Source organism: Peromyscus eremicus, chromosome 12, assembly GCF_949786415.1.
Source record: "Peromyscus eremicus chromosome 12, PerEre_H2_v1, whole genome shotgun sequence".
NCBI lineage: Eukaryota > Metazoa > Chordata > Mammalia > Rodentia > Cricetidae > Peromyscus > Peromyscus eremicus.
The window spans coordinates 65,081,297-65,105,790 of NC_081428.1; the positions used below are offsets into that span (position 1 = coordinate 65,081,297).

At 41.1% G+C, this 24,494-nt stretch overlaps 1 protein-coding gene across 1 annotated transcript in view; it reads left to right on the plus strand.

Annotated features, from left to right (window-relative positions):
- Positions 1-22,778, plus strand: part of Atp13a5 (ATPase 13A5) — a 123,994-nt gene extending 101,216 nt beyond the window's left edge. Inside the window, exons 26-30 of the mRNA XM_059277338.1 lie at positions 6,502-6,676; positions 9,386-9,588; positions 17,846-17,934; positions 20,561-20,641; positions 22,327-22,778. Of these exons, the coding sequence (XP_059133321.1) occupies positions 6,502-6,676; positions 9,386-9,588; positions 17,846-17,934; positions 20,561-20,641; positions 22,327-22,587 (809 nt within the window). The 3' untranslated portion in view covers positions 22,588-22,778. The remainder of the gene's footprint in view (positions 1-6,501; positions 6,677-9,385; positions 9,589-17,845; positions 17,935-20,560; positions 20,642-22,326) is intronic.
- Positions 22,779-24,494: the final 1,716 nt, after the last annotated feature.

Consider the following 24,494-nt stretch of genomic DNA (forward strand, 5'->3'; position numbering starts at 1 on the left):
TAAAGTGCTACCATCCTAATAGGACAGCTTCTGACCTGTCACCCTTCTGAGAAACTCTTCTAGAGGTAGCTATGGCCCTGGATAGAGTCATCTCCATCTCCAGCTGAGCCAGTGCTCAGAGGAGACACTGAGTTCCACAGGGCAAACAACAGAGATGAGAGTCAGCAGGGTTGTACCACGGAAAGGGGTGTGGTAGCCCCACCTCTATGTCAGTCAACTCCATAACTGATATCATGCAGGTGCATGTGGGAAAGCCCAGAATAACTCCATCCAATTCTGAAGCAAGATTAGAACTGTTGCCCATGGTTTTGAGTTTCTGAAGAAACCAACCTTGTTCAACACATTTTGATTCTTCTCAAGTGCTCACCAAGATGGCGAATCTTCCCAAAAGATGGAAGAGAAGGGTTCATTGTGAGATCATTCAGCATATTGTGAGTCTGCTGTTCCCTGTACTGTGATAGGCCCTCCATAAGCATCATTTTAGCTGAAGTGCAGAACCTGACAATGGCATTCCACTCAAGGAAATTACTGTTTCTTAAATAACTTGCCAAAGATCACAGAGATTGGGACACATGCAGCTAATAATATAAGACATGATATATTTTTTTTAAAAAAGTAAAAAAAAAAAAATGATACCAGGAGGGAAGTCAGTTAAGAAACTGCACACCGTGAAGTCCAGCTTGACCCTAATCTGGGTGGGAGTTTGTGCTAGCGACATGTTTGCTGTCTTCAACAAGATCCATTCAGACTACATCAAGAAAATATAGGAAGGAGGTGATCAAAAATATATTTCTTGCACACTGAAGGGTCAAACATGAGATTTCTTTGTTCTCAAGCAGCCAGCCCCTCTCTCTTCTTGAGTCCAGCTCTTACACTTTTAATCTGTGGGCCTCTACTCACCCGTGGCAAATGTCCCAAGAGGTGATGCTACAGTTGAAGTACCATCATTTATGCCTGTTCGCTTGTCTCCCCATAGCTAATGATATCAAACTTTCACTGGCCCTTCAGCAAGTCTTTTAAATAGAAAACATATTGATGTAACACGGCTTTAAGATAGTCCAGCCAGCTCCATTAAGACTAAATATTTCAGTAGATAGGAGGAGGCCACTTGGAGACAATTAGGTGTGAGCAGACATCCCTCCATTACACACATGCATCTTTTACATAAACCTCACCAAATGGCAGTAACCTTTTCTGCCTGTGATCCTTTGGAGACTCTCATGGAAGATATGCATCCAGGGAATCTCATGAGGCACACTCAGAGCTTTGCTTATAGATTTGGTGAATTTATGGCCACCTTGAAATTTGGCTTCCATGATTTATAATTTCTAATATAAGTGCATCAAATTATTTTAAACAATTAAAGACTATAATTTGAAATGGCAATTACTCCCCTGTAGCAGGCCCAGTGTGAGGTTTAGTGAGAGATAAAAAGTGGAACAAGGCAGGGTTTCTTTCTCAGAGAGTTCACAGTCTGCAGGGTTGCATGTGTGAACAATATGGTTTAATGTACGACATCCTGCAGGAGGCCATCAATATAAATGATACACTGTGAGAACTGAGAAAAGGGGTGATTAATTTTAAATAAAATATAGCATCTCATAAGTTTGTATTCTTCTGCATGCAATCTAATAACAAATGTCGTCATCTTCATTTTAAGAAAATCTGGATAATTGGAATTTTCCTGCCTGGTTATAAACAATACTGCTCTCCAAGCTGGTTCAGGAGTCCCACTGTGTCCTTTTAAACTTGAGAAATCCATTCTATTGCGAAAGCTGCAGACAGAGACCACAGGCTTTAGGATCAGACCCCCCTTTGTTCATATCATTGCTGTGCTACTCACTGTGTCCTTAAAAAAGAGAGTCTACTTCAACATGTTTATTCATCTGCAAAACTTACCTGTTTTGCATTGGTTTTTCAGGAAAGAAAGATAGTACTTACAAAAACACTCAGCACCATCTATGGAGTTTAATGGATGTCCCAAACCAGTAATCATTTTCTTCTAATAACCAGCAATATAGATTTCTTGTTAGAAATATTAGGAGTCTCTGATATAGAAAAAGTTAAAATACCCCAGTGTAAAAATATCAACCAGCTAGTTCCACAATATCACTGCATCACAACTCACCCCAAATTCAGTGGCTTATGTCATCAAGCAATTACTCTCCCAGTGCATGGGTGTAGATGTTGACTGTCATTCAGCAGATCTAGATTTCTCAGCTGCGCCACTATGCTTTACACTGTAAATAGTTTATTTCCATCAAGTTGAGCTCAGGTCAACTCCAACTTTCTCATTCTAGGGCCACAGTGAAGGGCTAGACGGTATATTCAGCAGAGTCTGACATGGTGAGCCATGCAAGATTGTTTGAAACTATTGCCAACATCGCCATGATCAAAATCATGCCAGCGAGCCCCAAATAAATGCCACCTCTGTCAAACCAATTCCCCAATCTCCCATGGTTCTTGTGTTGAAGAGGGACAAAAACTGTAATGAGCATGTGTGGGAGTGTATCAGTGGCGTAGGGTGACATCCCCCAGAGCTGTGGTGGCACCTGTGCCGAGTGCCCACAGCCTCCTCATGAACTTCATAGCTGCATCTTGGATGGTGACATGTAGGAGGCATTTTAAACTCTACAGCCTCTGCCTCCTGTGACTTAGATGCAAGTTCACTGCAGTTCTTCAGCACTGACCACCTTCCACATGGTATATGCACTTGTATGACCATCCACATTGTATGACCACAGTCTACTTCTTAGTGTGCTCCAATAGTGACTTCTGACACCAACTACACAGGTAGACCAAATATCACAGTTTGAGGACACAGCCACAAGAATGGCTTCACTTCAGACACCAGGGAACACTTTTGGTATTCTTAAACCAACTGTGTTTTGACTAGCTATCTACAAGTTAGAGGCTCCTCTACCCTCCATCCTATATTCAACAATTCACTGATTCACAGAACCCACACAAGTGTAGTATTTATTATCATAGTTTTATTTATAGAAAAATGATACAAGTTAGAATTAGTCAAAGGGAGAGACATGTGGGACAAACTCTTGGAAGGATCCTAAAGGTTACTTCTGCTGTCCTTCCATTGTGGAATCAGGATGCTTTACCCTTCTGGCACACACATGTGTGATAATGTACAGAATACTGAGAGCTCAACCAGAGCTCAAATAAGTTTCCAGGTCCAGGGTTTGTATTGAGGTTTCATTATCTAAACACAACTGATTGAATCATTTGCCATGAGGCTGAACTTAATCTCCAGCTCTTCCCCTCTTCCACATCAGGCAGATATGTAGCCTGAAGGCCCAGTTTTACAGATGGTCTACAGGGTTGTGGCCAGTTTTGCTACCCCTACCACCCCTGCCACTTCTAGGTCAGGCAGATATATAGCCTAAAGCTCCAGTTTTCCTGGTGGTCTATAAGGTGGTGGCCAGCTGCATTTCTACATGACATCGTTAGCACCAATTCTCTTCAAAACCACAGTCATCTTTTAAAAGCTACTTTCAGACTTACTGTGTGTGTGTGTGTATGAGTGTTTGTCTGTCTGTGTGTATATACACCACGTGTGTACCTAGAACCCACAAAGGCCTGAAGAGAAGCAGACCCCCTGGAACCTGGAGTTATAGACAGTTGAGAACTACTCTGGGAACTGAACCCAGGTCCTCTGCAAAACAATAAGCATTCTTTAACTACTGAGCTATCTCCCAGACCCTAGCATCAGTCATCTTAGCATAAACTGTCAGGGCCCATTGTGAAAAAGAAAGATGTTCCTCTCACCTAGCAACTGTCAAGGACTCAAAGGATGTATCTTAGAAACTAGGGACAAAAGCCTATCCTATTCTTTCTAAAAACAACCTTTTTAGTTCATTCTTTGACAGTTTCAAACAATGTCTTTTTATTACATTTCCTCCCTACCCGACCCCTTCCAGCCCCATCCTCCACCTCCTAAGCTCATCTCCTCTTTAAAAAGAAACTGTCATGTCCAATTTGTGCTGCCCACATGCTCATGGGTGTGGGGCCGCCCACTGGAGCATGGCCAACCTGCCATGGGCCACACCCTTAAAGAGAACTGACTCTTCATCAGAAGCCATAGCAAACTGTCAGTAACTCCTTGACTAGGGATGTGAGCTCATGGCTTCTCTCTCTCCATGCTATGATGTTGTCTTGCTTGATCTTATGTCATTATATATTATTTATATAGCAGAGCTGCTATAAATTCATGGATACAGTGGTCCTGTCATGTCCAAATGACATTGCTTCAGTCTGGTCCTCCCAGACATCTGGTTCTTAGAATCTTTCAACCACCCTCTTTGGTGATAGTCCGTGAACCCTGTGGGTGGCAGAAGATAGATGTCCCGTTTGTGGTTGAACACGCCACTTATTCTCTGCACTTTGATCAATTGTGAGTTTCTGTGCTAACCATCATCCACTGTACAAATTTCTCTTATGAGGACTGGCGAAAAGGGAAGGTGTAGGTTGAATGGGAAGTTAGGGCAGAGGTTAGGGGTAGGAGAAGGGATAATTAGCACTAAAGATGTTTGAAAAAGTCATATCCAAACCCACTATTTTATAAGCGTCATATATATTTATAAAATATATATTTACATATTCATATAGAAGTATTAGAGTTACCTTACATAAGAGATAGTATTCCTAGAAGTCATAGGTTACCAAATGAAAAGCACAGTGTTAGGTATGGGATACTTCTCAGTTTGTTCATTATGAGTATCCAAGAGACACCCTCCAAAACAATATAAACTATTGACATTGCTCTGGTTTCCCATCACAACTTGATGGTAAGACCCTGTTGCTGAAGACATGACACATTTTGGTCATAGGACATAGGAAAGTCAAATTGATACAGACAAAGAATCTTCCTCCTTGCTAGACAGCTTTCCTAGTGCTGGAAAGTGCCGTGTAGGCTGCTGAGAGAAAAGCCATCAGCAGATCTTAGTCAGTTGTGAACACTGTGAACTACAATAATGACCGGAACTTCAAGATTCCTCCATGAGTGCAGTAGGGGCACACATGTTTTAGCGGTAACCATCCACTTTCTGCTTGTAACTAAGGACCAATCCACGGGAAGAAATATAGTGTGCGTGATACTATAAATATGGCTAAGAACTCATGGTTGGGGAACTCACAGGCCTCAGGATAAACTTACTACCAGTATTTTGCTAAATGGATATAGGATCAAACTGTACTCTAAATTAGTATCTTTGTGCCCATCATATTCTTTGGTAATAAAAATACCAGTCTCTGTGTATCCACTGGACTTAAAACTTGGAAGGCAGAGTAAAGTGACCCTGCATACGCCATAACCTCTAACATTCTGCTGGGAAAACACATTGAAATGAAACAGTAATGCCTCAGGTAGTCATAGAGCTTTAGAATAAATTAGTTGGAAGGGCCTTTGAGAAGCACTTAAACATTATGTCATACTCTTACTTTACATGAAGTACCAGAGAGTTTGCATTGCTATCCCAGACCACATAGTGAACAGAAATCTACTTTAGAGTTTTATTATCCCAAAGTTTACATCAATTCCCTCCCATCCTACCTCTACATGCATGACCATAAGCTAAAGTACATGTGCTCTAATTTCTTAAAATTACAAAGAAACAAGCTGAGAAAGGGGATGAGATGAATAATTGGAAGGCAAGGATTAAAGCACCAATTATGTAAACCTTTAAATGAGATGTTCTGAATTGTTAGCTCTCCATGCCTCTTTCCTGCTCTGTCCTGAAAGGCAGAGCACATGCCATGCTCATTGGTTTGTTAGGGCATGAAGCATCTACAAAGGGTGTAGTCATTTTTTTTTTAAAAAAAAACTTGTTCTTTTTTTGCATTTATAATCACTTTAAATGACAAACCCCAGATTTGAAAATTCAATATATTTTAAAACCATTATCTGAAAACAAAATTTTTATGAGCCCACCTCCTCTACCAGACCAAATGGAATGTGCAGTAGCAATTCCCCCTGACCTGTGTATCCAGAAAAGAACCAAGCACAGCTTAAGATCTATCACAGTGCCTGGCACATTGAAGTACTTGGATACTATTGGTTCAACAGCAGAGTGAATGCTTTCTTTTAATTACCATACAGAGATGAGTTAGGATGAGTGACTACTTAATCCCTCATTCCAACTATCCACCTTCCTCCTTCATGAGAGATGTTGGTAGTGCTCATTTTGTTTTATGTATCATCCCTGCTGGGTCCATAGAAAAAATATGGGCACTGTGCGGTATGGTAAATATATCAATTACAGGACCTTTCAGCCCATTACATTTTAGTTCTGAAAGTAAAACCAAAGCACAGAGGAGACCAAGATTAGTAGAAATGGATATACAACGACATAATGGCTGGTGTAGGTGTAAACCTTTGACTGGTGTTTTCTCAAGCTGAATCTTACTCAGAGACTCAAGATGTTACGCATATTATCTTTTATCCTCAACAACGAAATTGTAAAGGAAAAACATGTACCTGTCTTCCAGTGAGCATAAATCATGCCTACCCGAAGCTGGCTCCATACAGACCAGCAGGACAACTGCTTTCTCCTCAGCTGCTACTCTCAGTCTTCCTGAATTCCTGTTTCACCTGCATTGTACTGGTGTCTGCATTTCTCTCTGTGAAGCAGCAGCCCTGGTACTGTGAGGTCTATCAGTACAGGTGAGTTCATTCCCTTCGGTTTCCGTTCTGAAACTGATATAAGCAGTGCGCAGTGACATTGTCTAACCCGGTGTCAACACAGACTCTAAAATAATACTTGCATACTGCAAATCATAAATGATAGAACAGAATGCATTTAATAGGTAGCATGCTGGGTGGGCATGTGGAGAGGGCAGGGAAAGGTCTGTCACCATGGTTGCTGATGAGATGCTCTAACAGCTAGTTGACTGAATGTATCCATTCCTTGGGGTGTGGAGTTCATGTAGAATGACGGTTGGTAAACACTCCCTGCACAGAGTCAGGGAAGAACATCTCAGGCTTTCTGAGGAGGGTAGTCTTATTGCAACTAGTTGATGATGCTATTATAGTACAGGAACAGCCATAGGCAACATGTAAACTCAAGCTTTCTTTTTCCTGAAGAAATATTATTCTCCTTTTGAACTCAAGCATGTACCATGAACCTAATGGCATCGGAACCCCAGAGCACAGAAACATGAATGGAGAACCAGCAAGTGGTATTTAAGGTCTTCATTCAGACTCCAAAGTCAGCAGTTCAAGTGTGACTTAGAATATACAGTCCTATGTAGTTTCAGAACCAGAAGTTCCCCCAATTTGAAGCAAATACACACAGAGAAATATGACTGTGGTTGGAAATAGGAGGAAGCAGGGTGGAGCCATAGAGGCATGGCCAGGAAATCAAGATGGCCCTGGTTCTATACTTGCACCTCACTAGCCCTCACTTTCCTCATCTGCAATGTAATTGGACAGAATTATATACTTTTTGGTGTTAAGCTCTGAAATCCAGGGCATCTCGCCTATCAACCCACCCATCTCAAGAATGCTGGTTCTTTGCAAACAGTATTTAGCAAACTGAACATCTACTATATACAAAGCACATGTATTGATCTTAAGACCCCAAGATACTAAGAATTAAATATGGCTGGGCATAGTGATGCTTACCTATATTCCCAGCACTTAGAAGTCTGAGGCAGGAAGATCATGAGGTCAACACCAACTTCGGCTATGTAGCAAGACATTTTCTCATTTTGTTAGGGTTTCTGTTGTTGTGATATACTACTATGACCAACAGAAACTTGAGAAGGAGAGGGCTTATTTTCTGCTTATACCTTTAAGATCACACTCTATTGCTGAGAGAAGTCAGGGCAGGAACTGGCAGAATCTGGCAAAACCTGGAGGCAGGAACTGAAGCAGAAACTATGGAGGGATGCTGATTACTGGCTGGCTCTTCATGGCTGGCTCAGCCTGCTGTCTTATACCACCCAGGACCATCTGCCCAGGGATGGCACCACCACAATGAGCTGGGCCCTCCCACAACAATCACCAATCAAGAAAAAGCACTACAGGCTTGTCTACAGGTCAACTTGATAGAAGAATGTTCTCAATTGAAGTTCCCTCTTTCCAAATGACTGTAGCTTGTGTCAAGTTGACGTCAAACTAACCAGCCACTATTTCAAAGGAGGAGGAGGAGGAGGGGGAAGGAGGAGGAGGAGAATAGAAAGGGAGGAGAAGGAGGAGGGAGAGGAGGAGAAGAAGTCTCCTTGCATTTTTTGCATTTGAGTCCACATTTGGAAAATAAGTTATAAGCAGTTGAAAAGTAATTTAACAGTTTCAAGCTAAACAAGAAAGCAAATTAAAACCATTTTTCGGGTTTCATTATTGTAATAAAGGAGAGCATTGCAAATAAGTCAATCAGAGCTGACAAAGCCTGAATCTTAAAGACATATTTTGCTGAATAAATATTGTATGATCCCACTATGCTAGATGCCAAAAAATGTTGTAAATTAACTAATATAAAAACACAAAAGCAACTCATAATACATGGATGAAAATTAAAAAAAATCTCAACCAAATAATTTCAAAATACTGAGCTAAATGCAGCAAGAAGGAAGAACAGAGGAGAGGAACTAGAACTGATTCCCATCCAAAGTGAGTTAGATATGATGAGGGTTGAAGAATAAATAACACTGCAATTAATGGGAACTGCACATCCAACTAAAAAAAAAAATGTGTAGTATTTCAGGAAGAGCAGATACTGTGTTAGGACAATAAGGGGTCTTGGTAGGGAGCTTGCAAAAGGTAAGACCAGAAAGCTAGGTTGGGGGCAGAATGTGCAAGTCTTCTAAGTCAGGCTGAGAAGTCTGAGCTTACCTTGTCAGTTTGCTAGAGCTGGAGATACCTCACAATCAGAAGGCTATGCTGGGTCTTTACTGTGATCTCTTAGCTACTGAGGAGAGTGTGGAGTAGGGCCACACCTCAGGATGCAAGTCAGGAGGCTTACATCAATAAATGAAAGAGAATACACACTCACACACATATATACACATACACAAATATACATAATACATACATATACATTCATATGTGTATTCTTATACATACATATCCATAAACATAAACACATACACACACATTTACTATTTGATTGACAGGAATTCCATAGAACAATTTCTATGGATGGTTGACAGATTATCTGCTCTCTCTGGAGGACAGACAGGATGACCTTGATTTCTTTTTAATTTTATTTCTGCTTTGTCATTGTAAGAAGTGAACAAGCTGTGTCCTGTCAGCCACCAGCAGGAGCAGGTTAAAAAGCTGAAGTCACCTGGTAATCATTAAATTACTTTGTCAACTAACGGATTCTTAAAAAAGTATAGAACTATTTCATAAATGCTGACAATTCTTTCATAGTGAATGCTTTCTGACCAACCAAAGTAACTTCTCAACCAATATGAGTTTGGAGCGAAACTGGACCGGAAACGCGACTCTGGTTCCTGCTTCCGTTCTAAGTTTTGAGAGCACTACCATGTGGCCCATCGTCACCTTCAACTGCATCTCCGTCGCGTTCATTTTTTCTAAGGGAAAGCCATTTCGGGAACCCATCTACACAAACTGTAAGTGGTTCCATTCTGAGCCTTTTTCTGTTCCCGCTTCCTTCCTCGACTCATAGTTTACCAGCAAACGGGATGTTGCCTCTCTCTAGCATGATAACGAAATAAAACGGCCTTAGACGGGAGAGCCTGAGGGCAGTAACCTGCTCGTTTGAGGATTCACAGTCATTATTAAATGGTCAAATGAGTCATCTACAATCGTTTGATACACAAGCTTAGATGTAAAGAGATTCTGTAGAAGGCCTTTAAGAAACTCACAAAACCTCTTAGTGGCTTCATAAAGCCAGAGTGGTTGCATTAAGTCTCTTATGCCTCCGTTTTTCTCATGTGTAGAATGGGAATGTTATATGACCTTCAGTCTTATGGTGAGAATTAAAACAAAGCATTTTATGTAAAAAGTCTAGTGCAACACATAAGAATGTCCCCACATTTATAGCACATGCTTTTAAAAAAGCCTTACTTCTTCAATACATTTCTCTAAGCAGAATAAAGGCAAGTCCAAAACAAAACCCCCAAGGTGTTTGGAGCTACACTCAAGACCTCTAGGCAGGAAAACCAACAAGCTAGAGTATGTCCTTCCACACTTTTGGATGTAGAAGTAGACACTGTTAGTAATTATGCCAGCTCAAGCAGAACCTTAGGAAATCCAGATGTGTGGGCATCTTGTCTACCACACAGCTGGCTGAACATTGTAAAAAATTCCATGTCAAAGCATACTCATACCATGTGGGAATGTAGCTAAGTTACTAGAAGCCTTGTCTTGTATGTCCCAAACCCCAAGTTTAATCCCCTGTACACACAAACCAGGAGTGGTGTCACATGACTACAATCTTAGTATTTAGGAGGCAGAGGAAAGAGGGTGGGAATTCAAGGTCATTCTGGGCTATGTGGTGAATTTGAAGCAGCTTGGGTTACAAAGAATAAAAACAAAACAAAACTCCTATAAATCATTATAACTGGCCCTACGATTTCCTTAAGCAAACCAGTTCAATTATTTGGTGAAAGCAGGTAAAAATGTTTCAGCTTTTGAGATATGATTTATATTGATTTCCAGGATATTTGTAGCAGTTATCATTGTTGCTTTTTAGATGGTCATTTTATAACAGTATTCTCGCGAAGGGATATGAAAATACTGTACTAAAAACAAACTTTTGCTGACCTGATAAGACTTTTTAGAGCATGGTATTTCATTTAGTGTTAATTTGGCTTTTTATCTTCAGTGAAGGGAAATACAGAGCTGTATTATTAACCATGTCATCTATGGCTTATCTGTGTACATTTTAATCTATTTTCATATTAGATTTCTGCTACTTTCCTTATTTATCTGTATGAGATGATTATTCCTTTGTAGTTATTTTTTCCCATTGCCTTTATGCAGAGAAAGGTTTTTCTCATCACAAAACAGGGCAGATTACACTCATTTATTTTAAAAATATTTTAAACGCTTTTTAAATTTTAATACAACATGATATGATTACCATGTGAGTCAAGTTAGTTTACCCAATTAATCAATATTTAGCAGATTTTTGTTCTATTGAATATCTAATATTTCTTTCATTCACTTATTCCCCCACTAAGAATAATACCAGCTTCATCATATCTATGTTCATGTAAGTTATTATTTAATTCTAGGTAACTTGTATTAGATACTGTACCTTTGTGTTACCTCCATATAGTACGTATTTTTGCAGAGTTACTCTGCTTTCACACTGTCTTTTCTATCTCACTGATACTATGCACAATGGCACTTTACCAAGCATAGTTTCATGGTTTATTTAATAAGCAGCCTGTGGGCGGTATATTCTCATTTTTCTTCTTTTATTTTTTTAACACTATCTCACTTTCATGTTTTTTTTTTTCTTCCAAATGAATTGTAAAATAAAGCGTCCAGCTTCAAAATTTCTCACTTGGGATCTTGACACTTTGGGAAGAATTTATGGATTTGTATAATTTAATCTTCCCACGTAGGAGCAGTCCACATTTGTTTGTTATTTTCTTGTTATTGTGACCAAGGATGCGACAAGAAACAGCCTGATGGAGGAGGCCCTTGTTTGTGGTGTGGTTTGAAGGGAGACGTCATCAGGGCCAGGAGGGCACAATAGCAGAAACATGCGATGGTTGGTCTTGCTGTGTTCACAGTCAGGAAGCGAAGTTGACAGGAAGTGGGCCTGCACTATAGAGATACCTCCAGGCCTGCTCCTACTCACCCGCTTCATCCAATGGTGCTCCACCTCCCTAAGGTCCCACAACCTTCCAAAGGAGTGCCCACCAGCTGGGACCAAGTTCAGATGAGTGAGCCTGTGGGGGATATTTCACAAGCAAAACATACCACGCCTCACCTTTATTCCCATTTCCTATTTATCCATTAATGTCTGTAGTTTATTCCACTATAGGTTCTGTACTTTAAGAACCTAATCCTGGCCAGGTGGCAGTGGCACACGCCTTTAATCCCAGCATTCGGGAGGCAGAGCCAGGAGGATCTCTGTGAGTTCGAGGCCAGCCTGGTCTACAGAGCGAGATCCAGGACAGGCACCAAAACTACACAGAGAAACCCTGTCTTGAAAAACCAAAAAAAAAAAAAAAAAAAAAAAGGAAGAACCTAATCCTGTTTGCCTCTCTGTCTGTGTTACGAATGGCTTCTTCCTGTTGTGTTAACAACTGCGTGTCACTGTGACATGGGAAGGATATAGTATTACTTTTACTTTCCACCCAGACTCCTTCCTGCCCTTTGTTGTTACCTTATTGGTGAAATAATTAAGGCCACTCCACGTAGTTAAAAGGAGATTTATTTAATGGCGTAACTTACAAGTTAAGGGATAGGTAGGTCGCGGGGTCTGGGGAAGGTGTATCGCAGTCCAGCGGTGTTCTCTGGAGCTCTGCTTGGCCCACCTCCACCGTCCAGGGTCCCGGAACAGAGAGAGTGTCCGCCGATCCAGATCTCGGGTCCCCAGGCACCTCCCTTGGCCCTGCCTTGTAGGCGTGACAGTTGCCGAAGTCTCAATGGGGGTTGGAACTTCCAGATCAAAGCTGGAATGGCTACCCACTACATTACCTCGAGTCTTAAGTGTTTTAGAAAAACACGAATTAGTAAGTTCAAACAAAATTATTCCTTCTTCTTTGTAAACAACTAAATATCTACCTATGTCTTCTAATGAATGAAACCCAGAATTCAGCACAATGTCAGATAATATCAAGGCTAGCGGATGAATATACACCTTAATAGCAACACTTGTGGTTATTGTCACTTACATTGTTTATAAATATATTCTTGGCTGTTGGTGAAATCATCGTGGAAAGCTTCCATTATGTAAAGAAAATACTTCTAATCAAGAGAGATTTTAAAATCCGGTTAGGAGACGTACTTCAACAATGTCTTACCACCATCTACCAAGATGAATACTCGTTTTTGTATCTTCTTATCCAGTGTACAGATGTGTTATATTAATCATTTTGTTATTAAATCATATTCTTGAAAATATCCTACTTCCTTGTAGTAGATTAAACTTTTACTAGATTGAATTTTGTAGCTTTTTTTAAGAACTACATTTCATGCTGTATTTTTCGGAAGGTTTTTTTTTGCACATTTTTGTTATGTTTGGCTTTTAGACAAAAGCTTGACTTTTTTTTTCCTCTGTAAAGATTTTAATATACAAGAATGATTTCTTCCTTGACAGCTTACAAAAATCTAGCAGTAAATTATTGGCTCTAAATCCTTCCTTTGAGAAGGTGTTTTAAGGATTGATTTGGGTTATAATGTTTTAAATAATATATTTTTGCTCATATAATACCATTTCATTGATATTATCAAACTTTATCATACAGTTTGGGGTAGGATTTTTCTTAAAGTTTTAATTGCTTTCTGTGACCCTTACTATGGTCTTGATGAGATGTATGTATGTATTAACCAGCTTTCACTAAGTGTGACAAAATACCTAAAAAAACATTTTAATGGATTTTTTTTTTTTTTTAACTTCACCTGTGGTTACTCAGGTCTGTGTGTCTGGGGCTTCAGTATGGAAGAGATACCTTCAGGGAACACAGGGTAGAGCAAAGCTGCTCATCTTCTGTAGGGCAGGAAGCAGGAGGAAGCAGAAGGGAGTGGGCAAGCTGAGGCATGGTGGTTGGGGGAGGCGAGAAAGGAAACGGCCCGGGTGGGGTGGGGGAGCCAGGGACAGCATGGACCTTTCAAGTGTACGGTCCTGCTAACTTTGTCCCACTGTCTCAATTTTCTACCACCTCACAACAGCTCATTAAGCTGTGAGCCTGCCAGTGGGATAATTCCTGGTTAGCTTAGCCCCCTCCTTATCTACCTGCCCCTTGAAGGTACCACCTCTGTGCTGCACTGGAGACCACGCCCTCGATTCCTGAGCCTTTGGTGAATGTTTCAGATCCAAATCACAGGAGTGTTGATCTTTCTTTTTCATCTTGCCTTAAATGCACTTTTTCTTTTCTTTCTTTTTCTTTTTCTTTTTTTTTTAATGGTTAGTAACAAAATAGCTCTCAGACTTTTAATTCTGTATTGATTTTGATTTTCTCATTTATTAAGATTTGTTTTCCCTTCTTTCCTTGAATTTGTTTTGAGTTAACTTCACGGTCCATGTATGTCTCTTCATCTTTTTAAGAGTAAGAAAACATTCAAGACTAGTCATTGATTCCTTCTTTATATTTTTCCCTACAGTAACTTAGACCTAGTTTCTTCTTTTGCTTAACACTTTTCAGAACAATAAATTTTACTTGTTGCGGGGGCGGGGGGAGGGTGTCAGATTTTTCTTTCCTTTTTTCTTTTTATAGTTCATAAACATATATTTTGTTTCCTTTTTGATATAATAGACTTTAATGAGTTTTCTTATTTGTATACCTGGGGTGGAGGGGTGCATTTCAGTTAAACTCAGTCACAAATGTCTGTTTTGCTAGTTGTGACTAGATGGCCTCACCTCCGACGCCTGCTTTGGAGTTTTGGTGATGTGTATGTGAAGCTCCTGGCTCTAAGTTCTAAATATGCAGTTACTGTTGAAGCACTTTCATTTAATTGTATTATCTGGATTCTCTTTGTTCCTGAACAAGTTTGGCAAAGCTGTCTTCTCAAAGGATTTGAGATCATGCTGGTGCCTCCCTCTGATCTTTTATTTCCTGTCAATGTCAGAGTTTCTCATCATTTCCCTCAGTTTTGAAAGCAACGTACCCTTGACTCTTGTTGCAACAAATGAAGATTCTGCTTTATATTTTGAGGTTATTTCTTATAGTCCTGATTTCCAAGGTACATGTATTTCACAAGTAGGATATTCTCACTACCTGGTACTTTAGTAGTGAATACAATACAGGGGACTTTCACACAGAGAGAGTGAATTAGAGTTAGATTAGTTACAAAATGGGGACTGGAAGCTTAAAGGAAAACTGCTATCTTATGGTAGACACATCATCCTATCCAGTTGGGGGATGTCATGTGTGTGCTATTGTGTGCATGTGGAGGCAAAGGAGAGAAACCTGTGGGAAGGAGCCAGGGGACTCCAGGGATTGAACTCAAGCCCTTAGCTTTGGTGGCTGTCCTAGTTAGGGTTCCTATTGCTGTGATGCAGTGGTTCTCAACCCGTGGGTCATGACCTCCTTTGTTGGTGAATGATCTTTTCACAGGGGTTATCTAAAACCATTGGAAAACACAGATACTGGTATTATGATTCACAATAATACCATAATTACGGTTATAAAGTAGCAATAAAAATAATTTTATGGTTGCGAGTCATCATAAACTGAGGAATCATATTAAAGGGTCGCAGCGTTAGGAAGGTTGAGGACCACTGAAACACCATGACCAAAAGCAAGCTGAGGAGGAAAGGGTTTATTTGGCTTATACTTCCACATTGTAGCATAACATTGAGGGAAGTCAGGACAGGAATGCAGACCCAGCAGGAACCTAGAGGCGGGGGCTGATGCAGAGGCCATGGACGGGTACTGCTTACTGGCTTGCTTATCATGGCTTGCTCAGCATGAACCCAGGACCACCAGCCCAGGGATGGCACCACCCACCATGGGCTGGAACCTCCCCCATCAATCATTAATTAAGAAAATGCCTCACAGCCAGATCTTACGATGGCATTTTCTCAACTGCATTTCCTTCCTTTCAGATGACTCTAGCTTGTGTCAAGTTAACATAAACCCAACCAGGGCAGTGGCAAATACATTCACCTCCTGTGCCACATCACTGATGTAACTAATAATTCCAAATGAGAAAGGTTTTATAACCAAACATTCTAATACACATAATCTTCAATTTTTTTTTTTTAAAGTGTGTGTATATGTGTGCGGCAGGGTCTGGGCACATGTGACTGAAGGTGTCCATGGAGTCCAGAAGAGGGCTTTGGACTTGTGGGTGGTAATGAGCCACCCTGTGTTGATGCTGGGAACAGAGCTTAGGTCCTTTGTAAGAGCAGTATATTCTCTTGAACCCCGAACTGCCCCAATGCATACTATTACAGACTATAAACTTCTGAGTTAGACTTCAGAAGCTTTCAGAAGTACTAAGATGCATAATATAAGTGATTTCATCTTGAAATAACGAAAATCATGCTTTTCTAATCAGTGTTTGAGAGCTCAACTTTATGATGACAAGACACAGAAAAAGTACACACTTATTTTTTTTTTTCCGTAAACAAGTATGAGTATTACCAACCCTTCCTTTATTTGAAAACAGGGTACAGTGGTTGTGCAGTATTTGCTTCTTAAATCACTTCCCCCCATAGAGCCCCACTCTTTATCAACAGCGGCTAACCACGGAGGGCAGACACTTGTTTCTTCATTGCATTTTTTTTTTTTTTAACCAAAGCCGAAATAAGAGAGAAGGGCCTGCTTTGCAGATCACTAGCCCGAGGACACATTGAACATACAAGACTCAGCCAGTCACTAATAAGAATCGGGTCTTCAGCAGGACTAGCAGCTGATGTCACCTTCCTTTTCTAGTTTCTGGGTCCTGGAAACTCGACAGTGGAACAAATGCAAAAACCACGTTGCTGTCTCCTGTGATCTTTGTATCACCATCATGGGCACTATTTGAGAGACTCTCTCTGTCTCTGTCTCTGTCTTTCTCTCTCTCTTTCTCTCTTCCTCACTCTCCTTCTAAGCAAGTGTGATCATTCTTCTGGGAATGTTTGGGGGAAATGCTAAGGGTGGGTACAGGTGCTTAAAGGTGAAACCGACCCTGGTGTCTCCCGAAACGGTTTCTGCGGACTCATCTCCGGTTTCTAGTTGGTCAAGATATAGAAAACCTAGATAGGATTTAAGAATCAGCTCTATCATGGTAACACTCAGTGGATTCTAGTGCTTAGAGCCCGAGGCTGTATCCCTATCCAAAACATTCCCAAGGCACTATTTGCAGAGTTCTTTGGGCAGACACAGGAGTGGGTAGGCGTTTGTGCTAAGAGCAGAGATTTTGATATAATACACTGGAGATGCTTATATGTTCTAAAAGTCAAGCAGTTGTCGATACAGGAAGGGAGAAGTCCAGCAGCTTTGCATATTTTTCTAACTTACCTTTCCCAAGTCAGAGTCCCAAAGCCCCAGATGCAGCCCCACTTCTGAGTGGCCACAACCTGGTTGAGAGATCAATTGCGATCAGACAAATCAGAATGTGATGTGTGATATGAAATAAACTTTGTAAGGGAGGGTTAGGGAGTTGGAAGAAAAGTGGTACGTGAATTGGGCTTGTTACATGGAGGAAATGAAATGTACCATGGTAGAAGGAATATTGCCTACACTGGGCACTTAAGGATCTCTTGATAGAAACAGGATGTGAGTGGGCAGAGGGGTTCAGAAAGGCTGATGGAAAAGGCTTTCACTGGAAAGCCCCGAGTGCCAGTGGCAGATTCTTGCACCTCATTCTCTTGGAACTGAAGAGGAAGGTGCTATCGGGACTGGGTACATCCTACGTGTGTGTCTCCCTAGACGGTGTGAGCATAAGCAGGGTTTCTTGGTAACCATTCAGTCAGGCTGGTCATGGCAGGATGTTTCCACCCAGGGGACACTCAGTCAAGATGATTCCTTCGTGGAAGTTTCTATAACATGTTTGATTCCCTCTTTATGAGGAAAGATTTTAATATAACACCTTTATCTTATAAACATTAGAACATATTTTAAAGCATATGATGATGTATCAAAACATCTGAAAATACAGCTACCATTTGCCCAACATGAGCTGATTGCTGGCATGTGCCAAGTTTATGTGAGGCATTCTCTTAGCACCTGAAAATAGTGTTTGGTGTTTCCTCAGATTTATTTTCACTTCTGCTGACATCTGCTGTGGGCCTCACAATTTTCATTCTGTTTTCTGATTTTCAAGATCTATACCGTGTAATGGAGGTAAGTGTTGTACATTATACATCTGCTATGACTAATATGTGCCAAAGCTGGACTTGCATTGCAGTTTCTAAGTCAATCATTATTCTCTCTGACTCACTAAACAGTATGAACTTTTGTTTCTTAGAAGAGAAAACATTTTTGTATTTCACATACATTTTGATATTAATAGTGTCATCATTTTGGCATGTTTATAGTGTTCATGCCTAAAACATTATTTGGAACCAGAAAGATGACACAGAGTAAATGTGTCTGCTACCAAGCCTGATGACCAGAGTTCATTCCCTGGAACTCGCATGGAAGAAGGGGAGAACCAACTCCCATAAGTTGACCTGTGACATCTACATGTGTTTTGTGCCATGTATGCCCCCTACACACACACACACACACACACACACACACACACACACAGAGAGAGAGAGAGAGAGAGAGAGAGAGAGAGCGCACATGCATGCTTGCACACTAAATGTAAAAGAAATATTTTAACTATCTTGTTTTAAAACTTTATCTTGCGGTATTTTATCAATACAGTGAAATTAATGCACTAACATGATAATTCTCCAAGCTTAACTGTTTAAAACATAGTAAAAACATTTAAAATGTAACTGTAAAAGAAAAGGGTTGGGGCAGTCTTATTATACCAGGAATTGGCCGTAGAGAGTATTATCTAAGTGGCCACCGTTTGATCTAGAGCACACTAGTTTGAAATTAAATTCATCAGGAAGTTATTAAAGCTGTTCTTAGATCCAGTCTTGTGGGAGGCCTCTAAAAGCTGTCAGCCTATAGTTTTGTTTTGAAGACTAGGCATTCTTCACTGAGATGTAACTTGGCTGTCTGTCACCATGCTTGAATGGAATGTAAAAGTAGAGCTGGGAGAAGGTAGGAAGGAATTCTCACTGTTGCTGTGACAGCCATGAAGGCCTCATGGAAGAAACATGGGTTGGTAAGGGCCCAGACACACAGGCTGGATCTTGCCAAGTCAGGCTGTTTTGGATGTTCAGAACTGCCTCAGCACTAGGAGAAAGGGCTGAGGATCTTTTGGTTTTCAAAGAACAACTTTGGTTCCGGCAACAGAACAAATGTGGATGGTAGCAATGAAAATCACAAGGCTTGCATTACAGAAGAGGTAGAAAGGTCTCTAAAACAGAGGCAGGTGCTGTGCTGGGGAGCGTGGAGAACAGGGGAAACTAACGGAGGCAGGCACCATCCAAGGCAGCCAACCCTCTTTGTACTTTCTGCCAAAGTAACAGGGGACGCTGAAGGTTCCTTGGAAGGACATTTCAAACAGATTAATTAAGCAAGGGCAGGAAAGCAAGGCAATGGAGAGACAGGAAAACTGGGGCAATCCTTCCATAGCCCATGAGTTACGGAGCTTCAGAATGTGCTTGGTTCAGGAACAGAAGCTGAGTAAGATGTTGCTCTGAGTAATTCGGAAGTGAAGAAAGTCTGCTGTTGTGAAGAATTCCAAACCAAGAACATTCCCAGGCCGGGGATGGAGAAAAGCCTTCCCCGTAACTGTGGAAGCAGCAATGAGATCTGAGTGGGCCAGGGTATGACCCAGCTTCTCCAAAGCCTTCCTTCCACCTAATGTGCTGTGCCTCAAAGCCCAGGTAGAGGCTGTCTCTGCTTGGAGAAACAAAGGACCAAATGGTGCCTTGAAACAGCCCATCCCAGGATGTGGATGAGACTTTGAAGGGAGTGGCTAGGCCAGTGGTTCTCAACCATGCTGTGACTTTTTCACACAGTTCCTCATGTTGTGGTAAGTCACCCCTCAACCACAAAATTACTTTAGTTGCTGCTTCAGAAATGTAATTTGACTACTGTTATGAATTGTTATGTAAGCAACCCCATGGGGGTCTCGACCCACAGGTTGAGACCCACTGGGTTAGGCACTGTGGGGATGGAGGGTTCTGTGATTTTAGACCTCAGATTCCTGCACATTCAATCTGACTTTCTGTGCATCAGAAACTGGGCTGTATAGCTCCTGACCCACTGTGGGTGTGGCTCTCATATCTAATAAACAGATGTTGCCTGGTGAGTCTGTGACCCTGCAGTATTTGTATGGGTTGTTAGACTTGCATGAAGCCGCTAGGTTTGGGAACAGTAACATTTGTCCAAAACATCATACTCAGTCAAAGCAACCTTAGTCTTTTGTCATGACTTATGATTTTTTACCTACAAGTCAATTTTGCTGGAGGAAAAACAACAACAACAACAACAATGAATTCCATGTGAATTTTTGCTTTAGGAGCACAGAAAACCGTAAGAATTGCAGAAGAATGATTTAATTTTATCTCCTCTCCACCATGTTTTAACGCATAAATAAAGAAGCCCACATGAGCTCCAAAGTGTCTGTTACTTCACTGCCCAAGGCGTCTTACTGACGAACCTGACAGACATCATCTGGCCATGGAGGAGCCCATTTTAGTTTAGATTCTGGCTTTGAGTAAGACCTTGGACGAGGTGTGCCAGCCTTCAGCTTTCCTATCTGCAAAGTAGAGAAAACAATGCCCACCCTCCAACTTCAGGGTTATTACAAATACAGAGATTCTAAGTAGTAACAAGCATGGTGTACTTTTTCAAAATGTAAAACATACAATGTATAATGGTGGCCGTTCTTTTTCAACAGTTCATCCCAACCGTCACATCATGGAGAGTTTCAATTCTGGTGGCAGCCTTTGTCCAGTTCTGCGTGATCTTCTTCGTGGAGGTAAAGTATTGGCTCCTATGACTTTTTTGTTAAAGGTAGATATGTAAATTCAGGGTCTCACTCTCAACACACATCCACTGTTTACAGCAACTTCTTCAGTCTCCCCAAAAGGGCCTTTTGAAGACTGAGCAGGATCTCGTTGGGAGGAGTTCTTTGGAGTATGGCTTAAAATTCTTAGAAGACTGCTGAGAAATATTCCTAGTGTCTTTCTCCATAGAAAGCAAAACATCAGTTCAGGTCCAACGCTTGTTGCAAGGGGCGCTGTGTTTACTCCCTACTCTTCTCAATCATCTAGAAGGGAGACCTAGGTGACCCAGCAGCTCTGAAACAGGAGGAGACGTTTTTCAGACAGAGTGAAGCAGCATCTTCAGGAGGGCTCCTCTAATGGGGGTGGGGGTGGGGGGGAAAGGAAGCCCACTTTCCTTGTCAGCAACTGTGACTCTTGGAGGCCTTCTCATGAGTGGTCTCTTCTAGTCAGAGCTGAATGGCTCACCCACACAGTAGATGGTTTGGATGGTGCTTTTCAAAAGGAGTTAGACTCGAAAAATAAGTAAGTCCTTGGAGGGGAAAGACCAACAAAATTAAGTAGGAGTGTGTGTGTGTGTGTGTGTGTGTGTGTGTGTGTGTGTGTGTGTGCAAATTTCTCATACTCTTTCATCCAGGAATTCCACCCTTACATCAAATTTTTTAAATGAGACAGAAAAATTTTAAATCCTAACTTGTATGAAGAGATGTGTGATAGTGTTATCTATGGCAGCAAAATATAATTCGAATGATGTGTTTAAGTGCTTATGCTGCTATTTGAAGAAATGCTGGAGTCTTTAAAGATAATAAGACAACTACAGCTTTAACTACAATAAAATATCTTGAAAGATATAATTACAGAGAAGTTGTATATGACAGAAAATCTAGTGTAAACAAAGGAAAGTACGATGCAAAATTGGATTAATTCTACTGTTTGTAAAAACTGCATAAAGAAAGAATAAAAGGGAATGCAAAAGGATGGGAAACAAAATAATTCTGAGGGACTAGAGAGACTTGATAATTATGAGTGCTTGCTACTCTTGCAGAGGACCTGACTTTGGTTCCCAGCACCCATATCAGACAGCTTACCACCTGGGTAACTCCAGTTCCAGGTCATCGGACACTTTCTGGCCTTTGTAGATTCTTGTAGGCACATACACATACGCCCACCCTAGCACACACATATGCATAAATAAAAATAAATTTTAAAAATATTTGATTGCTGCAGACTAATCCATTGAGTCAATAAAATTTGGCACTTTGTATGTGACAAGTGGTAGGACTCCATTTCTTGGTTTTTCTTCCCCTTCCCTCCCTTCCTCTCTTCCCATCTTTTCTTTCTTCTCTTTTATTTTCTTGATATGTGGTGTGTTATTGTTAGTTTGAGCCCCCTAGGGAAAGAACTGTCAGTGAATACCCAGCCAGGAAGTCTGCAGAAAGGAAAGGCCTCTGATGGTCAGCAGGTGTCTGTGCCTGGAAACATCTCAGCTCCGAGGGGGGGGGGGGGGGACGGGACGGGGACAGGACAGCATCAGAGGCAGCTGCATTGAGCTCAGCAGAGAGGAAGCCCAGGGTGCCAGGCTTCCAGTGCTGTCTGGCTGTGAGGGGCTCACTCGCATAAGCACAATGGTTTTACTGTCACCCCTCCTCCGATTTTTCAGGATGCCATCCTTCAAAATAGAGAGCTCTGGCTGTTTATAAAGAAGGAATATGGATTCTACTCAAAAAGTCAGTACAGGATCTTGCAGAGAAAGCTGGCAGAAGACTCTACCTGGCCTCCCACGAGCAGGACGGATTATGCAGACGATGGCAAAAATGGATTCTACATCAACAAAGCCTATGAAAGCACTGAACAGGCCCCCAGAGGGAAACTCAGGCTGGGAGGGCAAGCTGCAGAACAGCACTTTTGGACCAGACTATAACCTGAATAGCTGCCATGCTTGTTCCCCGACGACATCACCTTTTGTCTCCCAAACTAACTGTTGTGGAGAGGTAAAAATTGTATACCCTTCTCTTCTCCTCCATCTAAGCCTTCAAAGCACTTCAATATATCAAGCCTTGCAGCAAAGAACCTTGCATTCATTCTATCCTTCACTAGTGAGAGAAAAAAAAACTGCATGTCTCAGATCACCGTTTTAATAAACTATATTCATACTGTAATTTTTTTTTTTTTTTTTTTTTTTTTGGTTTTTTCGAGACAGGGTTTCTCTGTGTAGCTTTGCGCCTTTTCCTGGAACTCACTTGGTAGCCCAGGCTGGCCTCGAACTCACAGAGATCCGCCTGGCTCTGCCTCCCGAGTGCTGGGATTAAAGGCGTGCGCCACCACCGCCCGGCCATACTGTAATTTTTTAACTGCATTGTTCTCATGCAATGAAACTAGATGTATGGACATCAAGTGAGAAGAAAAGTCGAGGAAGTATTTAGTATTTGAAAATTTGATTGATGTATGAATTGACATTAAGTCTCCTTAATCTTATGTTAACTTGTGAAGCTCATTCTTGTATACATCTTGGCCCCGAATCACTGAATTCTCCCCGTTGTTGCATCTTTGGTATGACTTCAACAGAGAGAGAGAAAAAAAATGAATAATTCCACCCTGACTGCACAGAAAGCCAGAGTGGTGTGGAAATGGAGAACAATAGAGATAGGTGGAAATCACTGAGAATCATGGTATGGGTGTGGTTAAAATGTAAGCAAACTACACCAACTCTGTACATTCCCAAAGCTTCTTGTATGGGGCCAGCGAACTTGACAGTTCAGAGTAGACTAAAGTAATCAAATAAACTGTTTAAATGTGGTTTTCACTTATAAAGTATGCGACTTTTGTTATTATTACCGTTGATACACAAAAATAACAAATTCTAACTTTAGAAGTTTCCCTGAACTCACCTATGATCATCTTAAAAACAAAATTCTGAAGAAGGTTTTGATCCCCAGGATGAAGATCTGCTAGGCGGCCCATTTCATCATTTTAATTATCCAAATCATCGTAGACATCCATTCAAGACCACAGAAGAATGTGTTCTCCACACGAGTTAGTTCCTTTCATGTGTATCACCTGTGCTGTGAGCTTGAGCGGCAGTATTTCTGGTGACCATTTGAAATTAACTACTAGGTTTTCCTTTAAATACTACATCTGAGTTTGTTAATTCAACAGATCTTCTGTAATCAGAGGCAATTTATCAGTTGAGTGCCATGAATATCAACTATGTGACTAGTACCACAATGTATGGATTCACTATGTGACAGTTGTTGGTTTACCATTCTGAAATCTTTGGTTTTCAACATTGTAGCAAACTATGGCTGTGAATGGCATTCTGAACACTGCTATTCAACCCAGCATCACCAATGGGCATACCTACACAAACAAATATGTTTGCCTTTAAGCTTTTCCTGTGTTCACGGCTGTTTGGAGAGTAATAATTTTAAAGCTGTCTAATTTACTGGCTTTAACGATTAGTAATCACGTAGGGAAGACATCTCTGGTGCGTCTGTGAAGATGTTTCTAGAATGGTTCTACTGAGATGGGAAAAGTTGCCCAAAGTGTTGGTGGTGCCATCCATGGACCTGGTCCCTGATGGAATAAAAAATGAGAAAGGGTCAGAGCACCAGGGTTCCTTTCTCTCACATCCTGACTGTGGACACAGTGTGACCAGATGCTCCACACTTATGTTGACATACCTTCCCATGTGACTGACTGCAATCCCTCTAAAACTGTGAGCCAAGGAAACCGGCAATGCGAGAAGTAACTAACGCAGTGGCTAGCAAAAACAACAAAATTAAAAGTCTATTTAAAAAGATTTTAGGGCTAGAGAGATGGCTCAGCAGT